The following is a 25045-nucleotide window of genomic DNA, read 5'->3' on the forward strand; positions in this document are numbered from 1 at the left end:
AATCGCCTCGTCGAGGAGGCCCTAACCCTGCAGATCATAGACAGAGAACGCATAGGCCTACTGTATGCTTTGGGTAAAGAACACTTTGCATGTCCAGTGTACACGGAGAATGACCGTGTCTTGGAGTGGCCGCACCCCCCGCAACTCCACTTCCAATGTGACTGATTCCGACAGATACGCCCGACACTTCTGCTTTTTATCTGGTGGTGGTGGAGTTGACCGGACATCTGAGGCTTCAGACGTTACCAATTTATCATCATCTATCGCGTCTGGCCTCTGAAAAAACTTGTAAGGCTAGTCTGCCTGGCCTGGCCATGTTTGAACCGCCTCACTCATTTGTTCGTTGTTTAACATGGACGTTTTAAGCCGCGCTTCCTATTTGAAATGCAGCATAGGCTATGCGTATTGTTTAATAGCTTACTTTTCAAACGGTAGAACCTGTTCATTTAAAAACATAGCCAGAGGACGTATAATATAGGCTTACATATTAAGGCTTATTCTCAAATTCAGATTGCGTTAGGGGACGGGATTATTAGCCAATTTCAATCGGACAATTTGACCGGAGAGATTTAATTTTGTCGGACATTTAATTTTTTTTCCGGCCAATGTCCGGTAATTACCGGAAAACGGAAACCCTGGTACACATATTATACATAATTTGAAAGCTTGGACTCTTGGGAATCAATACACGACAATTTTTTTCATGTAAAATATGTGTAGTGCTTTACATTGTCAGATTAATCTAACTATGTCTCACTTGAATTTAATCAAAAATGCCCTCCTCCCCCTCCCCCGCCTTTAGTGCTTCCCTACCTTCTAACTGCAGTGTATATCCTTAGTTAACTATGTTAACCATGTTACTTAGCTAACTCAGTTAATGTTTGCTAGCAGTTATACTAACAATCTTAACTATGCTAACAATGCTAACCATGTTACTCAGTTAACTTAGCTAATGTTTTTAGAAGTTATGTTAACAATGCTAACTATGTTAACCATGTCACTTAATTAACTCAGTTAATGTGTGCTAGCAGTTATGTTAACTATGCTAACAATGTTAACCATGCTAACCATGTTACTTAGCTAGGTTTCTAGGCTGTTGTTAGGGTACTTGAGGTGGTTGCTAGGGTAGTTATGGTGGTTGTTATGCTGGTTGCTAGGGTAATCATGTTGGTTGGTAGGTTGTCATTTTGGAAGTGGTTGATAGGTTGTTTTCTAGGGTACCTGAAATGGTTCCTAGGCTGTTGCTAGGGTATCCATGATGGCTACAATAGTTGCTATGTTGGTTGCTAGGTAGGTGGTGGTTTAATACAATTGGCTGGAGGCATAGTTGATTATAAGTGACAGTTGGAATGGCTGAAACGTTAAAGGTGTGATTTGTAGGATTGTTACCGAACGTTATGTAGGCCAAAATCAAAACACTGGTGAACATTCTCAAGACTACCAGACGCGAGGCTCTTCTGGGTTGCCAGATGTAATGAAGACTTAGCTAACGTTAGTTGACCTGCAGCTGCTTTAACGTTTCTCCAACTATGACCCAGCTACACATTACGGAAACAGTGAAAACAAAAAATACCTCTCTAACCAACGTAACATATTTAGCTGAAGTTAGCGATGCAGATGAAGTTTAGCCTAGGCTACCTGTTGTGGAGAAATATGGCCAGCTCTGCGTCAGACTTAATATTCTTCATTTGACGAAGACGTCACCATCTCAGGAAGCTCCTCCGATATCCACTTAATTTGTTTCTTGTTTTAATTTTGGAAATTTACCTGCCTCTCATAGGCGTTCATGACTACAACTGACAGCTGTTGACAGTTGGCCTTTGCTAATTTGGCAACCCAAATAGGAGGACGTGCTAGCCCATTATTAATACGCTATTCTAGAATTAATCGTTCAAAACATAAACTAAAATTCCAAAATTCCGCCCCGTAACTCATTTTTTTTTATGGGTTTTACGGGTTAGAGTAATGTTGTCAAATAAGCCATTACTTCAATTCATCGTGTTTCCTTACTCTCTGACAACATATGGTGATCATTTTTGGAATGGTTACAGTTTATTTTCCATTATTTCCTACATACTGGACCTTTAAATAGCTGAGTAGTTTAAATGGTTAAATTATTTAAAAGTGAATTATTGTAGTGAGGACTTTTATTTTGACACAGTTGTGGGCAGAGGAAGCAGTGGAAAAGGACCTGTAGTCTTAAGAGAATGAGATTGTATTCTTAAAGCCTGAGAAACTGACAGGTGGTGCAGGTGGCCTAGCCACCCGGCCCAGGATTCTAATTACAGTGCATGAAAATGCACTGTACTGTTATCCAAACTTTTCTTATTACAGTGCATGAAAATGCACTATTTTGTTCTTCCTATTATTATTTTTCTTCTAACGTGTTTAATGTAGCTTCAACCATTTAACGTAGAAACTTTATTCAAACTGCGTTGCGTAGGTCTTACTAAGGACATGTGTGCTTTGTACTTTACAACTTTGTAACTTTTATACTTTTTAAACTACTAAATATTAAACTATTGAAAATTTCCCCATAGACTTAACATTGGCGATTGTGACATCACAATACAGCCATTAAGGAATTAGAATCCTATGCCAGGTTTTCAACAAAGTTGAAAGCACACATGTCCTAAGTAAGACTTACGCAGCACAGTTTAAATGAAGTTTCTACATGAAGCGTTTTAGCTTTTTTATTTTTTTTTTCATTACAAACATAGACACTCTAACACACCTTATGTGCGATTTTGGGAACTCTATGATGAATAGAACTATTTATTATTCAGGACTATAGAACTATTTCACTATTGACTGACAATGGGTTACCATCGAAAACATAGCCTGGAAAAAGCAACAGTTACCCGAATAATGTTTGAATGACTGAATAAAAAAACCTAAATATTTATCCTGCAGAGGAGTTGCTGTTTACATCTCGTGGCAGTGTGTCTTCAGCTGTGCTTCATATGCGCCTAATCACTTTTATCCGTCATTACCAATTTGCAAATGATGGTAATTAACTACTCATTGTGAGATTGGATTTTGTAAAAGCTTTATTCTAATTATGTTTCCCCTTTGTAATCGTGTAATTTGTAACGTTTTGCGTGGATGTGCGCTGGTGCGCGTTCCTATGGATGAGAGAAGCAGGGTGTGCACCCGTCCATATCACTGTTGATAATGCAACAACACGTCAAGGATTTCTTACCAGGTTTCTCTTGGTCAGTGGCATAATGATTTTTAGAGGGTGTAAGATAGCAATTTTGGATCGTACGCCGGAACACACCTTCTGCCACACCCCTGGGCGCAAAGCTTAATAAAAGTAAAGCGCATGGCGAAAAATCCGAGACTAAGGAAGGAATAAACTTTGCGTTGGGATAATAATACGCTTTGCGCCAGGTTTTGTGTTGCGAAAATAGGGCCCTATATCATGCTACTATCCATAACTTTATTATGTAACGTTATTCAGCCTATAAAAAAACATTTCGACACCATGTTCATTTAATTGATTCTCTATATCATTCATACAAACAAGTAAGGTACTACAAACACTAACTTGACCTCTCATCCTTGTTATTGCAAACACTAAATGGAACAAATGTTTTCGTAGGAACTGAAGTTCATATAGGTTTTGCTCTCCTGATTTTTAATTGGTTGCCAGTTGTTGCCGCTGAACTCGGTCATTGCTCATTACCATAAAACAGCCTTCTGTTTAACACTCTGAACGCCCAAAATGCGACACAGGCGGCTTTGCAGCTTCTCGCTGCCAAGAGATGCTGGCTCTCATAGAAAATGAATGACGTCGATAAATGACAAATTTTGCAGCTGTAGTCACTCTTGGTGTGTTCGCAAAGTTAGGTTTTTGATTATCTGTCCCCTGTCACAGATAGAGAGACTCGAGGAGGAGAGACTTGATCTCAAAAAACAGTTAAGAGTCATGGTGAAAGGAAAAGGTAAACCACCTATATTCAATCTTGTATTTGAGGTCAGCATGCTCCTGTTGTAGTTATTCTAGATATTTATTGTCTAATGAAACAAACTAATGTATGATTTCATTTAGTTGTGTAATATACTTTCACTCAGGTATGACGGTGAGCAGTGAACTTATGGCTAACATCTACACACAAAGAGAGCCTGCTATTGCATCCACAGAAGATGACAAAGTTAAAAAAATGGTATATCTGCTTTCCTTATCAAGTCTTGCTTGCTTTTTAGAAGGCAAGTGCTTGAAGTACCATGAAATATTTTGATATTACTTATAATATATACAGCGTACGAGTGTGTGTGTGTGTGTGTGTGTGTGTGTGTGTGTGTGTGTGTGTGTGTGTGTGTGTGTGTGTGTGTGTGTTTCGGGGGGGTGGGGGGGGATTTCACAGAAATACTTCACATTTTCACATTTACAATATTTCACAGAATGAACATCTTCGGATGGAGCTTAAAAGCAAACAGATAGAACTGGAGCTAGCAGAAAAGGAATCATCTGAATTTAAGGCCAAACGTATGTTTTCTTCTCTATACTATGTTTTTAAAATTAATTTTAATGTGAATTTAATGTGAAAACGGATTATCAGTCAATGTGCATTATCTTTACAGTTAATGAACTCTTAAATGAAAATAAGCACCTGGAAGAAGGCATTAAAGAGATACTTGCAGCTTTACAGGACAGCCAGAAAAGGACACACACAGAATTGGGAATTAGTGTTCCCAGTTTGGAAAGACTTGTGACTGTGAGTTTGGTCTTGGAAGGTTCTCTCTTTGACATATGATTTTATATGGTTGAGAAGTTTCAGTAATTCACATTAAAACATTGCCTCAGCTTTTACCTGCTAGGAATGTGTTCATATGTGTGGCTTTTTGTGTACATTAAAGGCTTTAGAAATGAGAAATTCAGAAGGAACGCCTGAAACCAATCTGCAAATTAAGATGCAGATTGACTATTTAGCAGACCGAAACCATGAACTCAGACAGGAAATGAAAGGTGTAAGGGAGGATTCAGCGCTGACTTTGAGAGAACTGACAACGGCCAATGAAAAGGTATTCAATTTCGATACTTCTTAAATGCTGTAATAATAATTAAGCTCCATATATTCAAGTTGTCAAGTAACTAGCTGACTGAAATTGGAACAAATATTCAGTACTGAGCTGATTAAACATTTGACACTGACTCTGTAGCAATGCCAAATGAGTCAGTCATCCCTCCAGGCATTGTAGTTTATATTTTGGTTGTGGTAGTCTTTTTATGCTTTTTATAAGTCACATATGATTGGAAAAATACAGTCCTATATGAATAACCCAGGAATATGTGGTCCCTATGGTATGGGTTTATAAAGTTGTGCAGTGCAAGCATTGTCAATTTTACTCATTCCGTTGTTAAAGTTCATAGTTACCTGTGGCTTAATTTCACTCTTTCCATTTTCACCACTGTGTACAGTGTTTCCCCTACAATGTATTCATCAGCGGCGCAGCGCCGCTCCTGGAATTCAAGTGCCACTGCAAAAAAAGTTGCCTAATTAAAAAAAAAACTTCAGGAACAGCTTCCGTTCGTTTAGGTTTGATGTCAACAAATAATAGTAGGCTAACGTTGAAGGCGCAGTCAGCAGTTAGCAGACGCAATTTTGTGCAAAAAAAACGTACTGTAGCCTACATTATGTTAACCAAGGAACCAAATTAAACACGCCAGCGAGATAGCTTGTCCCTACCTTCAGTAGCCTATTCCCAGATAAATTCCACACATTGTTTCGTTTTTGTTTGTGATACAGGCAATGCTTTCAAGCCCTGTGATGCTAACATACCTAGGCTGTGAAACTAAGGTCTAGCTTGCCTATAGGTGGGTTTAATTGAATTTGAGTAATAGGATACGCAACCATTTACATCTGGAGATAGTTTGTAATTCCTGTAGAGCTCACCAACATTATAGAAATGATACAAGACACTTATCTCCTATAATCCAAGATAGATTTTCTTCGAGTTTTTGAGCATTTATTTGACCAAATGACAAGGAAAACATAATTCATTTCATCCACATATTCTTATGCACCATGCACAACAACGCTACTAAGTTATCTTAAAACGGTGAGAATCAAGCAAGCCTCACAGGCCGTCATGGCATTAAAGTGACAGGCACTCAATTCGACGTGCACGTTATGTCATAATTTGTAACTCAATCTGTCCATTTCTTTCACAAAATCCACCAGAAGTCACCATTTAAGGAGTAATTTCTTTTTTTTTGGGGGGGGGGCTTCCTACGATCAACAGCACCGCTGCTGGAAAAATTTCTGTACCGTTAATTTTGCACAGCAATCGCTGCATAATGTTGCACTCACTTTTGTTTGAATGTGTTTTGGCAGATTATGCATTTGGAGAGTGAGTTAGAAACACTGATGAAATCTAATGTGAACAAAGAGGGTTTTAAGGGCTTGTTCATTCCCGAGGAATTGACACCATCTAGTGTGGACACCATCAGCTCTCTAAATGATTACGCTGTTCGACTTCTGCTGGTTTGTTAAAAGCATATTTCATTCTTAAACAATGTATACATTTTTGAAAGAACATATTTATAATAGACTAGATATTTCAGCAGTTTGGTCTGATTTTGTGTGCCATGTAACTATTTTCTTTTAGGAGGCTAAAGATAAAGAAGATATATGCAAACGACTCCAGGTGGCTTTAAAGGAGTATAGAAGGAAACTAGCTGTGATTCGGCACCAGCAATGTCTTCTATATGAAGAATACCAAAGGTTTGGTTGACAAGAAAAAGTATCTCTTTATAATTGAAAAAAGATAGCAAACGATTTTATTTAAAATATTAACTCTAGCTGGTTTTGATTTCAGAGAGAGAGCGGCATGGCAGAAGGAGAGAGAGTTACTTAAGGAGGCAAATAATAAGTTGGAGGAACAGAAAAAGGTGGATGAGATGAAGGTCAAAGAGTTTACTGTGAGTATGATTGTAGGCCTCATTCTTAACACTTTTTCACCTTCACACCTTATCACAGGATCGTATATATGGCCACAAGATTGAATGTGACGTAAAACAATGATAGTTGTAATTACTGTCAAAATGTTCTCTTTATGAGTCTCGCACTCACTTGTGCTGCCATGTTGCCGGTGTGCCCGATGTATGCTTAAGCAATATGACATGAGTGGGAGGGGTGTTGGCAGTGTTTCCCATACATTGAACCTTTATTTTAACTATGTAGAAAATGTTATGAATTGCATCCACACATCAGCAGCCGTTTAACTGTGTTACAATTGCAAGGGTTCCCTCACAAACGTCTTAAAGTGACAGGCACTCAATTAGACCTATACACTACTAAGCCGATCTTAATACCCAATAAAAACATAATGTAATAATCTGCAAATCTCTTAAACTCATATTTACTTGCAAAAAGGACACAGACAACATATCAAATGTTGAAATATATGTCAATTTTCAATTTGATACCAGCAACATGTTTAAAAAAAAAGTTGGGACAGGGATAACAAAATGCTGGAAAAGTTGTGTAATGATAAGAAGAAAACAAAAGGAGCAATGTTTCTCAACTAATTAGGGTAACTGGCAACATGATTTGGGTATGAAAAAGAGCATCCCAGAGAGGCAGGGTCTCTTAGAAGTAAAGATACAGCGGTATTCATCACTCTGTTTCATTTGTGCACACAGGTTTACACAATGTAATTTCAATGCTTCTTAAGATGAAATTGTGAAGTATTTGGGGGGTTCATCATCTACAGGACAATATATTATTAAAACATTCAGAGAATCCAGTGAAATCTTTGCAAACAAGGGAAGGAGCTGAAAAACACACTGGATGGTCGTGGTCTTTTGGACCTCAGATGGCACTGCATCAACCAGACCTGTTTCCACACCTGTCATTGTATGGGCTCAGGACAACCTCTGATAACCATTGTCTATGTGCACAGTTTGATACTCAATTAAAAAACTGCAGCCAAAATTGTATTGAGACACAATACAGAAAATACCACCGTCTTATCTGGGCCTGAGCTTGTTTAAAATGGACTGAGGTAACATGGAAAAAGGTCTTGTGGTTAGACCAATCAAAATTTTCCATTCTTTTTGGAAATCATGGATTCATCTGGGCTAAAGAGGAGAGGGCCTGTCCAAGTATCCAACCTATCCAACTTGTTTTAGCGCTCAGTTCCATACCCATTATCTATGACGGCATCTTGCACATTTGGCAAAGCACAATCAATTCTGAAAGATATACAGCTTTTGAGCAACATATACTGCCATCAGGCAATATCTATTCCAGGGAAGACCTTGAATATTTCAGGAAAACAATGGCAAAATGAACATTTTCTGCACATATTTAAATAGTATTTATCCATAGAGGAAGAGTCCATGTGCTAAAATGGCCTGTCTGCAGTCCAAATTTGTCAAATTAGGGGCATAATGGAATGAAAAACATGATTAAGACTACCCCATACTGTTGAGCAACTGAAATCGTGCATTGGGGAGTAATGTGACAACATTTCATTCTCAAAACTCTAGCAAATAGTCTCCTCAGTTCCTAAACATTTACAGAATTTTGTTAAATGAAGAGGTGAAACAGTGCAGTGGTAAACATGCTCCCGTCCCAACTTTTTTGAAACATGTTGCTGGCATCAAAGTTTTCATTTTCAACATTAGATATGTTGTCTGTGTCCTTTTTGCTGCTAAATATGGGTTTACGAGACTTGTATATTATCACATTTTGTTTTTTATTTGCATTTTACACAACGTCCCAACTTGTGGGGGGGGGGGGGGGGGAAGTGCAGTAGTAGTAGTAGTAGTGCGGTTGTATAATGGAAAATGTCTCATACCCCTCGTATGTAATGAGACTGAAAAATCTTAATTTGAAGGGCTATGTGGCCCTAACCCCTAGCTGTACCCCCCCATCCAAAAGAGAAGCGGGATACCGCTACACAGGGGTGTTGCAAGCGGGGGGTTATGGGTGTTATAACATCCCCACTTTTGCTGAAACACGATTTTATATCCCTCCTACTTTTTGTCACGAAAATGTAGAAATGCAGGGAGTCAAAGACATTGAAATTGGGGGTGCACGCACCAAGCCACTTGTTGTTTCTGTGTAGACAGGCCCTTGGCAACACTTGACATGCAACTGCGTTCTGTTCTCACAAACTATGAGCCTCCTCGACAAGAGGATTATTGGTCCGCGGAACCGCAAAGTTTGGTATTATGGAACCACGGACTGAAAGAAAAATAAACTAAAAGTTTCCCCAATCAGGAAATACTTCTTAATACTTCTTTGGTGTTATCAACTATAGAGGCATAGCCTACAATTGGTATGAGCGCTCATGCAATGTGTGTGCGTCCCTGCGCAAGTGAAACTTAACGCAGGAGATAACGTGGGTTAGAAGCAACAATATTTAAAACAACAACAACGACGACATGGATTCCTGTAACCAGGGATGTAAACTTAGTGGAGGCTAAACGCAAGTAAACACAGTTAATCCTTTTATATTTATTTATATTCCCTTTGCATACGTTTGCAAACATGCTTTGGGTAGACTTAAAACATTTTTGAATTTGATCTTACAGTTCAGTCATTATTCTGTGTCTTTTACATTTACTTTACATTTAAAAATTATAGTTAGGCCTATGCATTAATAGCCCAGTGATGCCTCAGAATTAAGCTTTTGTCTGTTAGGCTACAATAGCATATATCGTAGCAAATATAGCCTGTTGCGGTGACGGCTTTAAAAACATTCACTTGTCATGCTGGAGTGAACGCAGACCATGAGCTTGCACAAATAAATGAATTAGTGAGATGATCTGCATCTTCATTCACCTAAAGCCACCATGTCACATGAGCTACACAGAAAAGGGGCGCTGCTTGCTCTGTTCTGTCCCTCCCAAACTGCATTGAAATGGTGTTTAGTAACAAGAATTTCTAAATTTTCCTGGGGGACAAAAGCCCCTGGACACCCGCCAATATTGTCCTCTGCCCCTGCCTCTGCCCCTACACCTAACATAAACGCACAAAACTGAGGGTAGAGCTAAGGGAAGCATTGGAATTGGCCTTAACCCTGCTATTGTTACCTGTGTCAAACTAGAGGAAAAATCCAGCAACATGACAAAAAGTGAAACAGAGGCCTTACCCAAGCTGGAATCTAGAAAGGACACTATTGTCATAATGAATCTGGCAGGGTACCCGCGGGGTCTTAAAACAGGGTGTCTGCAAGGTAGGGCTGGATATCATTCAAAATGTACGGTGCCAATTTTGATACCTTGATGTCGATGCCAGTTTCTAAATAATACTATTTTTTTATACCATTGTTTGTAAATCAATTTCAACAACAAAGATGCATTTTTCTTTAGTGGTGAAACAAATCAGTTATCAACATGAGCATATTAAAAATAAATACATTCTCCTTTAGTGGTGAAACAAATAACAAATCGGTTATCAAAATTAACATGAACATATTAAAATAAACAATATGTAAAAGATTATTTCTGTATAGGCCTACTTAACATATGGGTCATTCTCAGGGTACAATTCGCGTCTCAATGATAAAGATTTAGTTATTATCAAAAAGATAAATCTTTATGGAATCAATTTTGAACAATTATGCTAATAGAACAACCTTTCAGCAATAACAATGCTTTATATTTATTTTAGACCCAATTTATCCACAAAATATTAACTAAATTACTTTTTTTATTATTGACTGTCTCCGACTACAGATTCATGCATTCAACTTGACTAAACATAATGTTATTAAGTCTAACAATCTATTTTTTGGAGATTAATTTACTAACTGTTATAACATCAATTACATACAATGTCTTTTTTCTGTATATATACTCTTTTGATCCCGTGAGGGAAATTTGGTCTCTGCATATATCTCAATCCGTGAATTAGTGAAACACAGTCAGCACACAGAGAACTCACAGTGAGGTGAAGCACACACTAATCCCGGTGCAGTGAGCTGCCTGCAACAACAGCGGCGCTCGGGGAGCAGTGAGGGGTTAGGTGCCTTGCTCAAGGGCACTTCAGCCGTGCCTACTGGTCGGGGTTCGAACCGGCAACCCTCCGGTTAAAAGTCCGAAGCGCTAACCAGTAGGCCACGGCTGCCCCTTATTAAGTGAGATTTAAGTTAAAAAAATGATAGATTTTTCTGTTATTACATCATTTTTTTTAAATAAATACTTGAAGTCTTACAGGTTTAAGCTCAGCAAATACTTGTCATGTTAACTTTGAGGTGTGTTCTATGATTTGAGGTGTGTTCTTTCTGGTTTCTCTCCACTTGAAATATACCCCAAATTATAGAATGACCCATATTCAGTATTAAAGTGAAGAAATGTAAATGTAGCCTAACAGATTAGTGCAAGATTTTTTAATTGCAAACTGCGTTGCACATAAGCATCTCTTGCACATAAGTGACATTTTGCTTTATTGGCATCCACCTTAATGGAGTGGAGCCACACTTTGATTTCTTTGCCATTTTTATACTACGTGAAAAAACAATACACCTCTCAAGACAACGTGCCCCTTTGTATACAATGTGTCCATGCTTTTATTCCTATGGCAAAATAACGTGGATTTTGGATAATCACACCTGCCAAAAAACTGTCGATAATGTAGAGCTCTGACGTTTTGCCCTACACACATTTGTCATCTGACAAGTAGTGGTTTTTGTGTTTAGATTTTTGCTATGGGAGTTAACCAAAACGAACCCCTCAGCACCATAGATTTTCATAGGCTATCACATTTTTACCCACAATTAGCAACTTTAGCATAACAATTAGAGGTGTGAATCGTCACTGATCTCCCAATTCAATTCGATTACAATTATCATGTCAGAGATTTGATTCGATTCCTCGATGCATCACGATGTGTTGCTTTTTCTATTAAAGCCATATAGGATATTTGACTTGATGGAATGCATTAAGATACTGTATAGTTCAATATAATACAGTTTTCTATATTTCTTCATATGATTATGTTTTCATCCAAAAATAAAAGTAGTAAGATACAAACAATCTTTTTTATACAAAGGCTGAACACAGCAAACAATTGTCAACAAATTACAGCATTTCCTGAGTATGACAAACTTCACATGGAACATCCATTTTCATATCATCAAACAAATTGAACAGAAATGTTGTTAGGCCTACATTTAGCCAACACATCTTTACAATTTCATGTCGACACTAATTACCATATGTCTGTACAGAAATCAACTTTACATTTTTTACATAAAATTACATAGCCCTACAGTTACACTGCACAGCATATTATAGGCTACATATATTGCCTGATGAAAGTGGAAAGCTAAGAGACATAGGCTACCGAAGTTGTGTTCAAGATCTGCTCCAGTGAAATCCGCGTGAATGGACAGACAACCAATCTGAACACTGCGTGTGCACCAACCAGTGGAATATTCCACATTGCCAGCTTTCGCTGGGCCTAGCAAAACAGCTACTACTACGCCTTTTATAGTTATTGCACATCTGAAATCTCTCCATGATCTATGCACAGGTAATGCACAGTCCTATTGTATGGCATGCATACCACAAGATTTTCAGCGCTATTGCTACACGGAGGAGAAAAGGTCTGTGAGCTAAAGTTTTTCAGTCCTTGAACAATCATGCACGAATCGTATAGGACGAACACGGAATACCCACAGAACTTTCGCAACTATAAGCTTCTATTGGTTACACCAGACAAGCAAGCTTTTTTTCTTTTACTGTCTATGCATGCGAGCAGTGTGTATGCGCTCAGCTATCGTTGTTGTTTGATTGAATGGGAAAAGGATTCGGAGCCAGAGGCTACAATTATACCCAGCTACAATTTGTAAGGTAGCCTATCACCAGAACCAAGTTAATGCTACAGATGTATAGTCCAGTCATTTTATGAAAAAAGCTTGAACAAATTGCAACAGAAGAAAACTTAACTGATTTTGCATCCTCAATTGGTCCTGAGTAAGGGGAAAAAAGCCCCGAAGAATCCCAATAGGGGAAAGTTTAGAAAAAAAGACCTAAATATACCCTATTCATGCGCTATACAGTATTTTTCTCACGCAAATAGGGGAAAAAAATTACCCTTCACATATCACCATGAAAATTAGTTGATTGCATTATCATACCGGATATGTAATCATCCCACCTCTTGTAAATTTAACCTAAGGTGGCTTTAAATACCATGTCCTATTCTCTACACCCGACTAACATATGCATTTGTCATACAGACCTTACTGTCCTGTATCTGACCCTAGGCAGATGGTGTTATAATAACACCATCTAACATAACATTGGCGACGAAGATGGAGCTTGCACTCCCAGCACCTACACCTTTCCTGGCATTACCGGACGAGCCTCCGGTACCGTGGATCCGTTGGCTCCAACATGCCCTGCCAGAGGACAAGCATGCCAGCGCTGTGGGAAAGACAACCACAAGTCTGTCGTTCTGCACCGGCTGGGGTCGGCCCACGGTCAGGCCCACGACAGGCTGGGGCTAGCTCGTCGGCCCCAACACCAATACACTCAATCAGCTCTGCCCATGTGTCCTTCAAGACGTGCACGGTGGAATTAGATGGGGTCTGTGTACCGTTGCTGCTGGATACCGCAGCGGCTTTATCTCTTCTCAACTGGGCCACAGTCAAGCGCTTCCTGCCCCATGTCATGCTGCAGACACCTTCGGCCGTTCTCCATGGATATGGCAATGCACAGATCGACTTAGTGGGCTCCCTCAGCTGTTCAGTGCGACACGGCAACAAATCCATGGCTTCCTTCACCTTTTAGGTGGCGCGGCATGGAGCTAACCTCATGGGCTTGGACCTTATCACCAGCTTGGGCTTCACGTTCATGGACAGCTGTGGGGCTAAGATTGTCCAGGTCAGCACACCAAGGGAACAGCGATGGCCAGCACTCTTTTCCGGCCTTGGCTGTATCTCCGCTTTCACCCATCAGCCTCTACTTCACGTGGACATACACCCGGTCATACAGCCTCTCTGCCACATTCCCATGGCACTACGAGATGACGTCACAGCAGAGCTGACAAAGCTGTTGGACATAGGCATCATTGAGCAAGTCAACACCTCGCCCTGGATCTCTAACCTGGTCATTGCGAAGAAGAAGTCAGGGGGTTTGCGTGTGTGTGTGGACCTGAGGGCGGTGAACAAGGCCGTTGTACCCAACAAATACCCGCTGCCCACAGCAAAGGAGCTGACTTCTCAGTTTTACGGCTCCACAATGCTTTCAAAGCTTGACCTCCGCAAAGGCTACCTGCAGGTACCTCTGCAACCGGACAGCCATAACCTCACCGCTTTCGTCACACACGCAGGCGTCTTCCGCTACACCAGGCTCCCTTTTGGCCTATGCTCCACCCCTAGCTGTTTCCAGAAAATAATGTCCACCATCTTCGCTGGTATCCCAGGGGTGGTGACTTCAGTCGCGCATTACGAGGCGTGAAGCTGCGTGAAGCTACCACCATAGTACCACTTTCAGCCGCTCTGCCACTGTACATCACTCTGCCTGCCGGCCCTGCTGAAAAAGCTCGATTTACCTCGATTTAGGCTACTTGGGTATGGCTTAAGGCTTGACTACACGGTGGTAACGGAAATCGAAATTTGCTGTCTACATTATTGTCAGTGTTGGGTTAACGCAACTACGCAAATCAAAACAGTGCGTGATAATTGAGCCAGTAGAGAAATAACTGTTCAGAATTAATCTGTAGCCTTGGGTAGGCTTTTGCGACGTTTTTAACAGGCTACGCTATAGAGGCTTAGACAACTATGACCCACGTTTTGGTTTCGTAAAATTAATTTGCCCTACTTCTTGACTGCAATGTAGTCAATTGACTGCTTGACATGTAATTTTTTTTTCTGTACAATAAACAAATACATCTGCTTTATGCCGCAGAATTACATATTTGGAACTTACATAGTCCAATGCATCATTACACTACGTTAGTGTTTCCCAAAACCATAGTAGCAACGAACGTTCACAACCACTATCGTAAAGTTGTGTAGTTACAACTACACCTCTCGACCTGTGGTAGAATCATAGTTCCAGGGATCTTCATGTCAAAGACGTCACTGACGCCAGTTATTTGTTTGCAAATTAATAATTATGAATATATTTAGGTTTCTAATTTTTATTTACACTTCTAACCACCATACATCCATATTTTAAATTGCCCAAGGCAGAAAATACATAAATTAAAAGTCAATTTGCAGCCATGTGCACGTAAGTAAAAGTCACACACCTGCAGATAATAATAAGGTGGTGCGCACTTTTTGACGAGTCAGCTGAGAATATGTAGCCTTTGATTTTCATGGAGGGGGGGGTCCTTGTTAGTTTATGCAAACCAAGCCAAGAAGGCTGATTCTGATTTTGATAATATGATCTGCATAAAAGATAAACTTAGGTATACAACGATGTCAATATTGTTGTCAAAATCTTAACCCAGATTCCAACTCTTGGACAGGGGACTGGTAACTGCTGTGCAACGGCGGCTGTCATCTGCCGGCCTTAACGCAATGCGCCACAGAAGTATGTGCAGGTGCCCGTTCACGTGCTACTAAACGCCATTAACCACCTTAGTTTCCAAACTTCAGTAGTCTGGACTATCATGGTCCAAACTTACAGTACTATGTAAGTACGACAGTTTTGGGAAACTTACATGTTGGTTAGTTGAACGATGCATCCTATTAGTAAAAAGCTAAACTCCGTAGTTGTACGGGAAACGCACCCCAGATCAGCTTGTAGGCCATTAGCAATCTGTTTATTTTATTTTATGAAGCCTACACAGTAGATCACATGCCACATTCTCACTTTCAATAGACAGATGCAATAGCCATTGGTCAAGTATTGAGTATAAAACAATTAAGATAGTATGAAGTACTTTTTGTATAGGGTACTATCATAAAAATTCGTTAAAACGAATAGCATTTTGCAACTTGACAAAACACTGGATTAATGGTGCATTCAGAGCACCTCGGAATGACAAGGACCGCCCCCTTGGCTACTTTGTTTTTCCGACAGCAAGTGTTCATGTGCTTTGCCAACGGAATGTGTGACAAACACGGATGCCACAACAAAGGTTAAAACATACACTCACTAATCCTAAACAAACAACTGTATTTGCTTAAAATCTAGTGTAAGATGCTCGTGAAAGAAATATATGCAGCTTTCAAGTGATAAAAAGGGCAAATTCCCAGGTTCACATTAAAACTGTTGGACATGAAAGGCCACATGGACTACAAACGAACTACAATGTGACGACAAACGTGATGACGAGCCCCTATCTGGGCAACTCTGTTAGCAAAATCTAGCCCCAGTTTCCGACCTCTGACTCACACATTAAGTGACGTGAATGACGAGGAATGATGATGTTTTCACTCGGAGAAAGGTTTTTCCGAAGCCCATGAACGCTAGGTTAATATCGTAGGCACAGGAGAAAACTTGTACAACCATTGGCCCGTGGGGAGAGCACATGCCAGTTGCCTCTCCCTTCAGTGCTATGACTCATTCGGCTGTGAGCTTGTTTCACCAAAAAAAAACTAGCAGATATCAATGTGTCTTTGTTCATGGGTTTGGCCTCACAGCAGAGGCTTAGACAACTATGACCCACGTTTTGGTTTCGTAATTTGCCCTACTTATTTACTGCAATGTAGTCAATTGACTGCTTGACAGGTTATTTTTATTTTTCTGTACAATAAACAAATACATCTGCTTTATGCCGCAGAATTACGCACTTACGTACGGGGTTGGTATGAGGATTACTGTTAGCGCAGGATTTATATAAAATTCTTCAACAGAAGGCCTGCCCAAAAAAAGCCCTGTGGTTTGCGGAGCCTACAGTAAGTAGGTCTTAGTGAGTTAGGAGTCCTCTAGACTTCTTTTCAGCTGTCTCAGAGGTGGGAAGTTGCGTTCGTTGGGGGCAGGGCCGGATTAACAATTCATAGACCCTTGGGAACAAATGTCTGATGGCCCCCCCCTGCCCCCCAACCAACGTGAATCGGGCGGTCAGTTAATAGGCCTATCGTGAAGATTTGTATTGCCATTTAAGGCAGGAGCGCATCTGTGAGGCCAAGCCTCACTAAGTAGCCCGTTTGTTTACAACTAACATTACATTTAATTAAACTGCTTATAGGCTATGCCGAAATAGTTTCAACATCATCAGTGTCGTGTGAATTAGGAAATGCCTTATGGCTGAAAGCTGCTTGGGATACCCCCTGTCAAGCAATAACCATACAAAAAGTTAAAAACAGATGACATGATGCACGTCACTGACATAATGCGCAAATAATATAGCCTAGATATTCCAATATATTCGAATACATGTGTTTATTTTAGAGGGGATATTCGAACGTCATTTTTGAGCAATTTTGACAGCCCTAGTCCATTGTAGGCTACGCCAATCGTCTATTAACACCTTCCACCTAACCCCAGTGAGTGGGGGTCGCTATAATGCGTGTGAAATAGCACCATTGAGTAGCCTATGCGAAATAGCCTTAAAATCGTTCCGGTGTTATGTGCCTTCTGGTTTCTCCACCTACTGGTTTCCTTGCGCGTGCATGCGCTGCAGCAGTTGTCAGACATTCACAAACAAGTTGTTTTAGGCGGTTTGAAGTCGCTTTTCATACGCCATGAGCGCTCGGCTACATTACAGCCACTCGGACAAAAGACATGTAAAAAATATATGTTTTGAAAACTAGCATTAAACTGGATTCGATCCCGCAAAAGCAACACACGCGTGACTCTCTCCATCCTGATTCCCTACTCTTTGAGCCAACTAATATGTTACGCGAATCAATTAACTATTGTAGGCAACACCCAGGTAACATGTTGTCCGGGCTATCTGAAACAAGGGGTTGCCTCTCATCTACAACAACTGGTTACCTTGGGCTGCTACAGTCGTCAGTGCACTGTGCACAGTAGGCCTATGCTACTCTTTGTGGTTGATCAACTAAAAATAAAAGATATATTTGGTGATGACGTTATTGTAGGCCTAGTAGACCTAAATTCTGAGAAATTAAATGGTACGAGAAACGATCTACATAGCGCACCAGACCGCGATGTCTTCAAGGGTTGAATGAAGGGAGTTTGCAAAAATTAGTGTATTTTTCAAGTCAATAAACATTCTTAATTTTCGAATGTCTTTGTCAGGGAACATCTGACTTTTAAAAACCATAGGCCTGGTAGTCGCTCAGACAAGGAGTTATAAAATAAAGGCAATACCATTTGTGTCACCTAATGCAGTTCAGTGAATTAGCAAGATACCATCAGAAGGCAACAATCATAAAGCACAGTGCGCGCGCTCTCTCCCCTGCGCATATAGCTGTCTGCGTGTTGTAGGCTAGATTTGCGTGAGTTCTTTCTATCTGCTTTACTTTTGTGAGTTGCGACCACGTAGGAGGTACCAGTTGCGACCACGTAGGAGGTACCAGTGTTTAGCTGTGTCACAAAACAATAAGCTTTGTCAGACTACTTGATTCAGGGCTATATACATTTTAAACATTCGGGGCTGAAGACCCGACAAAGCCTTGCGGTAATTCTTCAGGTGGGAAGTGTCAGGAATTTTCATACGAGAGACGCTCTCATTGGTGGTTAGTATATGCAGTAGGGAATTGACAGCAACATATCCAATCACATTATGAGAGATGCTGAATTTAACATAAACTGCGATGTTTGATTTTAAATGAATGTAAATTTAGCCGGGACTGTAAGCTGGCACACGTGGGTGCTCAATGTTTTCAGTGGGTGCCCGAGAGACGGAGCACCCACGGTATCGGCGCCTATGACAAGCGTATCTCGCGGTTGCATCCATTACAAACAAACATGCAATGTGAACGTCTGGGATTGGGGAGAGCACTAAATGCTCTTCTGAATAAGCACAAAGTCAAGCCTTTAAATGAAAAACACTCTTTAATAATCAAAGAAATAAACGCTAATGAAGTAAACTTGTGACCATCAAAAATCGTTTATCGCCTGTAACAGGACGTAACAGGAAGGCATTTAGCTGAGCAACGGAGGTTAATATGCTCTATATTTTTTCCAAATGATGTCTGTCTATCATCGTTGCACTCGGAGAAAACCAGAATGTTTAATTTGTCCTGCGTTTCTTCTACGGCTACAAACGGGAAACCAAATATTGTTAACCAAATATTTCTTTATTAGGGCAGGGCAGGCATATTTCTGGCTATTAAATTATTTCTAAACCAGTCTGCTAAAGTCTGTAGTGAAGTCTGTGTAGGGTTTTCCAGCTCCATTTCTTTTTACGAGACACCCTGCTCACTTGAGACCTCTGCCGGTTGTTGCAGCGTCACTGGAAAAATACAAATTAAAGTCGTGTGATGCCGCGAGATGCCGCGCGCGGACAGCGAGGGAAGCTGGCCAAGTCGAAGCACTGCCCACTGTACGCAGTGGGGGCTGTGCTGTCTCAGCTCCACAACGGCACAGAGCGACCTATTACATTTGCCTCCAGAGCCCTCAATTCAGCAGAACAGAAGTATTCCGTCGGGGAGAGAGAGGCCCTGGCCTGTGTCTGGGCTTGTGAGTGGTGGCATATGTATGTGTATGGCCGTTCATTCACATTACGGACGGATCACCAAGCACTTACAGCCTTGCTCGCGACGTCTGGTTCTGGGCACAGGCCTCTGCGCATCCACCGATGGTACGAGAGACTTCACCAGTACAATTTCATGCTACAGTTCACACCGGGGCGAGAGAATGTGGTGGCGGACTTATGGCTACTACATACTCGCCGCAACCAACCAGTAGCGTGACAATGTGACGTCAAAATGACGTAGATCTCACTGGCGCGCCAGGATTTAGGCCGGGTAGCACATGGTAGCGCACCACTCTATTGAGCACGACAAACCAGAAACCGGAAGATGCAAGCGAGAGTTGCAGTGTTTTGATACAGTTGTGAATTTTTAATAGTTTGCTGGATAAGTTAACAAAGTTACCAGCGAGAGTTGCAACACATGGAATTAAGAGGAAAGAATAGAAACGATTTCTTTTCAAACACAAATTTTGAAACGAATAGAAACGATTTCTTTTCTTTCCACTTCAGGAAATTACACAAACTCAGCCAGCTGCTAGCTAGCTAGCCAGCTAACTAAACTGTTTAAATTATTAAAATTTCCCTCGGGATGACTAAAGTATCTATCTATATATCTCTCTATCTACCTGTGCACACACCTTGAAAACTAGATGATAATGATGATGGTAGTTGTGAATAGCAGCAACCAAAGTCTGAAAGTACCATCACAGAGGCTAGCTACTAGTGTTTCTTACTGCAGCTTCTTCTACTGTGTAACGTAGTTAGCGTTAGTCTTTTCACAACAGCGACACCTCTGTTCAGGAGAATATTGCAACTAGTGTCGCAACCACCACGCGCGAGTATAAATGGTTACAGCGCTCCTGTGACGTCACATTGTCGCGCTACCGGTCGGGAGTGGCGAGTCTGTTGGACGCTTTACTTTCACGCTCCACACCACCTTCAGCTGTGGACCTGAATCCAGACAACAGCGATCTGGACCTTATCCAGCTCCTCCACTCCCCTCTGGAGGCAACGGTGTCACTTCACAAGCTCCAACAGGCCTCTGAACAGGACCCAGTGCTCTCACAGCTCCGCACTTTCATCCACTCTGGGTGGCCTCCAGCCTACCAGAGAGTCTGGCGCCATTCCGCCGCTTTAAAGATGAACTTTTTTGCTGGAACGACTACTGCGTTGCAAGGGGCCATCGTACAGTCGTACCCTCCGCCTTAAGGGCACGTGTCCTGTCCATGGCTCACGAAGGCCACCTCGGCATTGTCAAGGTGAAGCAGCGCTGCTGAGAAGTGGTCTGGTGGCCAGGCATAGATGGTGATGTTGAGGCTATGGTGAGAGACTGCACAGCCTGCTTGGTGAGTGGAAAGACTGGCCCCCCACCAGCTCCTCCCCTTCAGCCACTGCAGTGGCCAGCTGGGCCTTGGGAGCACATCCAAATGGACATTTGCGGTGAGCTCCGTGGCATCCCACATCACCAACGGTTCCTCATCGTAGCCTATGACCTGTACTCCAAGTGGCCGGAGGCAGTCTCTACCGGGTCGGTCACCACACAGGCGGTCATTGACTTTCTGGAGGTGCTTTCTGGAGGCCCACACTGGGCCATAAGCTCCTGTCATTTTGGTCAGCGCCTCACTAGGTGACTGAGCAACTGGGCCCTGCCACCTTTCGCATTTCAGACGGAACACGGTGGCATGCACGCCGTCTCCGCAAAGTGGCCCCACCTACCGCAACAGACCTGGAGGTCAGCTAAGATCCTGATCCGGACTCTGGAGGCCCCAGCACGACTGGTCCGTGCCCGCACCAAACCGGGCTACCTAAACTCATTCCCACTTTTTTCGCAGACGCATCCAGAACAATAAATTATGTCAAGGTCATACTCTAATGTGAATTTAATGGTTTCCATCTTTGAGTTTAGGTATTTATGGAATTCTTTTAAATCATCCACACTGCCACTGCAAATACGTTTTTTTTTTTTAATGTTATCCACCCTGTCTGTTGGATTCTGATTAAATGTGGAAATCTGTTGCCAAAAAAGTTCCCTACTCACCTTGTTTATCTGTTTATACCCAGCATTGGCTTGATGTCTTAGAAAAGCACCCTACAGAAATCAAGAGATTGATCTCGGAGGCAGCGCGAAAGATGACTGTGCTTCGAGTGAATGAAAAGTCTCTAAGTAGGTATTGCACCACTTTGCTGGAATTGGAACAGCACCTTAGGAAGGAGAACAACAAGCTTAAAGATGATTTTGTTAAAATGGAAATTTCTGTAACTGAGAGGATATCTTACTTACAAAGATATAAGGTAAGTTTATTTTCTAAAGTATGTTAATAATTTGATTGTCAATTAATGTTTAAGTACATTTTATTTGCTGCTTGTACTAGATTGGATGGTTCTTACTTGTAATTTATATTTGAAGGACATGGCTGTTTTCAAAATGACTACATTACAGAAGACTTTGGATAAAAGTGTCCCTTCCTCAGAACTTGAGAAAGCCAATAAACAGTACATCAACCTCACTGTTAAATATAGAGACCTGCTGCAAAAAGACAACCATCTAATTCAGAGGACCACTGTGCTGGAACATTTAGAGGTAAAAAAGCACATTGTTTCATATTACTTTAGACTGCACCTTTTAAAAGATGTATAAAACATATCTTTATATATCCTCTTGTCTTTCCTCAGCAAGAGAATGTGTCTCTTCGTGAACACATCAGCTCCCTCAGCAAAGAACTGCAAATCAACAAGGAGAGAGTTCATATCCTAGAACAAGAATGGGATCACAGAAACTCTCAAGGTAGAAGTTGAAAGTTGAAATGATAGTAGGTGGTGCATAATTCACAGGGCAGGCTATTGACTCATTTGAAGCTTTTGCTGATTACTCTCAAAGCCCTACATGGTCTGGCACCAGATTATATATCAGAGATTGTATCATATATTAAACACCTATACTCTTAAAATGTGTGTTTCCCCAATCCCCATGTTTATTTTATTGGTCGCCCTGGTTACTTATAGGAGAAAAAAAACGTTAATTTTAAAAATAAGATTAAACTTTTGTACATACGTGTCCATAATATTTTGTATTATTTACTTTTTTTTGTTGTTGTTGTATTGTAATTAATTGTGCTATGATATTCTATAGTCATACACATTATTCCTAGTCAAAAAGGTGCTATATTAATACAGTTATAATATGAACATATCCATCTATATTATGAACATATCCATAGTGCTGTGGTCATAACAGCTTTTTTTTTTTACTCAACAGATACCAGCAGCGTTGAAAAGGCTGAGACAAACAGCCAAATAGTGTCTGTTTCTAAAATGATTGCTACTTTGGAGATGAAGGAGCTGAATGAGAGGCAGAGGGCTGAGCACGCCCAGAGAATGTATGAGCACCTTCGTAATTCTTTAAGACAAGTGGAACAACGTAATTTTGACCTTGAGAAGAAATTCCTGGAGGTAAATTTGTCTTTCAGGTTCAGGGTATTTGTGCATTTTTTTTCAAAGTCAAATGTTCAAAAATCAATAGCAAGACACTCGCGCCTAGTGAATCATGCGTCTTTTATTTATATTTCCCCCAGTGAAGCTTCAATGACCCAAATAACCACCAGGTGGCACTTGTGAGCAGGGTTAGGAACGCCGGCTTTTGCCACTTTGAGTCTATGCGCGCCTGTATGCTACAGTATGGACCATATGGGGCGTGCCATGACTAAATTAATCTTGTGTCCCGGAAATCCATTTCGAGATATAGCGATTTGAATGCAGCGAGGGTCAAAAATGACAAAATTATGCATTTTCTAATTTCACCACTAACACATTCCTTTATCTCTTACCTATCACTCATAGACGTATCTTACTGTAAAACGACCTAGAAATTTGATTTTGAAGGCCAAATGTGTAGGCTGCGCATGAAAACTTTGGATAAAAAGTTGACGTTTAAGCATTAGGCTATTTTTGTCCTTGTCGTCTTCAGAAGTTGATCGAACATTATAGGCTAGCCTACCTCACAAATTATACGAATGCCTCACAAGTTTTACCGCCTGCGTGAAGGGAGCATTTAGAAGCTGCGCTCTGTAGTTGGAACTTTAAAGCTGATTTTCTCAAAACTTGTTTTTTTGCTGAGATGAGGATAGCCTTCACATTTTGGCCAATATCTCTGGGTTAGCTAAACACATGACCTCTTGTTTTAAACCCTAAGGTCTGTGGATTATGAATATCTAATAAATCCATTTTTTTTATTGCGTCAAACTAGACTCATTTCGTCATGGCCCCATATACCCAACATTTTTTCAGTTGTTTCCACAATATTACCACCTGATGAGCTTTCATTTCGATGGCTGATAAACCTACAGTATGTCTCCTGCGACAGTCCCAACATTTAGCACTATAATCAAACAATCCAAAAGTGAGTTGAATCCCAAAGCAAACTGAAAATCTTCTGCTTTTAATATAGCCTACCGATACGCTGCTCCGAGCGACACGCAGTCTCACGATAAAACGTTTTATTGTTTATGAAGGTGTTTTTGTTATTTTATGAAGAGGCATCTGGCTGTTTTGTTTATGGCTGTTTTGCTTTCATTAATGGTTTAGCTCATGAGGTCACATGGCCAGTGGCTACCCCACTTTTTGGGAAAAAATTAACAATAAAATGTCTCATTTAACAACGCACCACAAAACATCTTCGTGTGGGGCTTTCTATAGGTTTCAGAGATACGGGCTGTATCGTGAGACAAACAGCAAGAACAAAATAGGTTGATCTATTTCACTTAACGCGCTTTCTAAACTCCCTGCGTGCAGATACTTACATCGGGCAGATACCTAACATTTCATTCGTTGCCTACATCTTTTTTGGTCTTATTTGAAACAATTCTTGTAGGTATCCATTACTCTGCTACAGTGGGCAGTGCTTCGACTTGGCCACCTTCCCTCACGGCAGAGGTCTCAAGTGAGCAGGGTGTCTCGTAAAAAGAAATGGAGCTGGAAAACCCTACACAGACTTCACTACAGACTTTAGCAGACTGGTTTAGAAATAATTTAATAGCCAGAAATATGCCTGCCCTGCCCTAATAAAGAAATATTTGGTTAACTGCGAACTTCCCACCTGAAGAATTAACGCAAGGCTTTGTCGGGTCTTCAGCCCCGAATGTTTAAAATGTATAGAGCCCTGAATATCATTTTAAAAGTAGTCTGACAAAGCTTATCGTTTTGTGACACAGCTAAACACTGGTACCTCATAGAACGTCTATAACATAGCCTAGGTGGTCGCAACTCACAAAAGTAAAGCAGATAGAAAGAACTCATGCAAATCTAGCCTACAACACGCAGACAGCTTCATGCGCAGGGGAGAGAGCGTGCGTGCGCACAGGTGCTTTATGATTGTTGGCTTCTGATGGTATCTTGCTAATTCACTGAACTGCATTAGGTGACACAAATGGTATTGCCTTTATTTTATAACTCCTTGTCTGAGCGACTACCAGGCCTATGGTTTTTAAAAGTCAGATGTTCCCTGACAAAGACATTCGAAAATT

The 25045-nt window shown here is 40.9% G+C and overlaps 1 protein-coding gene across 6 annotated transcripts in view; it reads left to right on the top strand.

The window, feature by feature from the left end:
- cep290 (centrosomal protein 290) overlaps positions 1-25045 on the top strand; it is a 203950-nt gene that overhangs the window by 101161 nt on the left and 77744 nt on the right. For all 6 annotated transcript variants that reach the window (XM_042108679.1, XM_042108680.1, XM_042108681.1 and 3 more), the window contains 12 exons: positions 3881-3947; positions 4078-4169; positions 4408-4492; positions 4588-4721; positions 4864-5028; positions 6342-6491; positions 6616-6731; positions 6826-6928; positions 21588-21818; positions 21934-22107; positions 22200-22311; positions 22783-22976. In XM_042108679.1, the coding sequence (XP_041964613.1) occupies positions 3881-3947; positions 4078-4169; positions 4408-4492; positions 4588-4721; positions 4864-5028; positions 6342-6491; positions 6616-6731; positions 6826-6928; positions 21588-21818; positions 21934-22107; positions 22200-22311; positions 22783-22976 (1623 nt within the window). The remainder of the gene's footprint in view (positions 1-3880; positions 3948-4077; positions 4170-4407; positions 4493-4587; positions 4722-4863; positions 5029-6341; positions 6492-6615; positions 6732-6825; positions 6929-21587; positions 21819-21933; positions 22108-22199; positions 22312-22782; positions 22977-25045) is intronic.

Source organism: Alosa sapidissima, chromosome 11, assembly GCF_018492685.1.
Source record: "Alosa sapidissima isolate fAloSap1 chromosome 11, fAloSap1.pri, whole genome shotgun sequence".
Taxonomy (NCBI): domain Eukaryota; kingdom Metazoa; phylum Chordata; class Actinopteri; order Clupeiformes; family Clupeidae; genus Alosa; species Alosa sapidissima.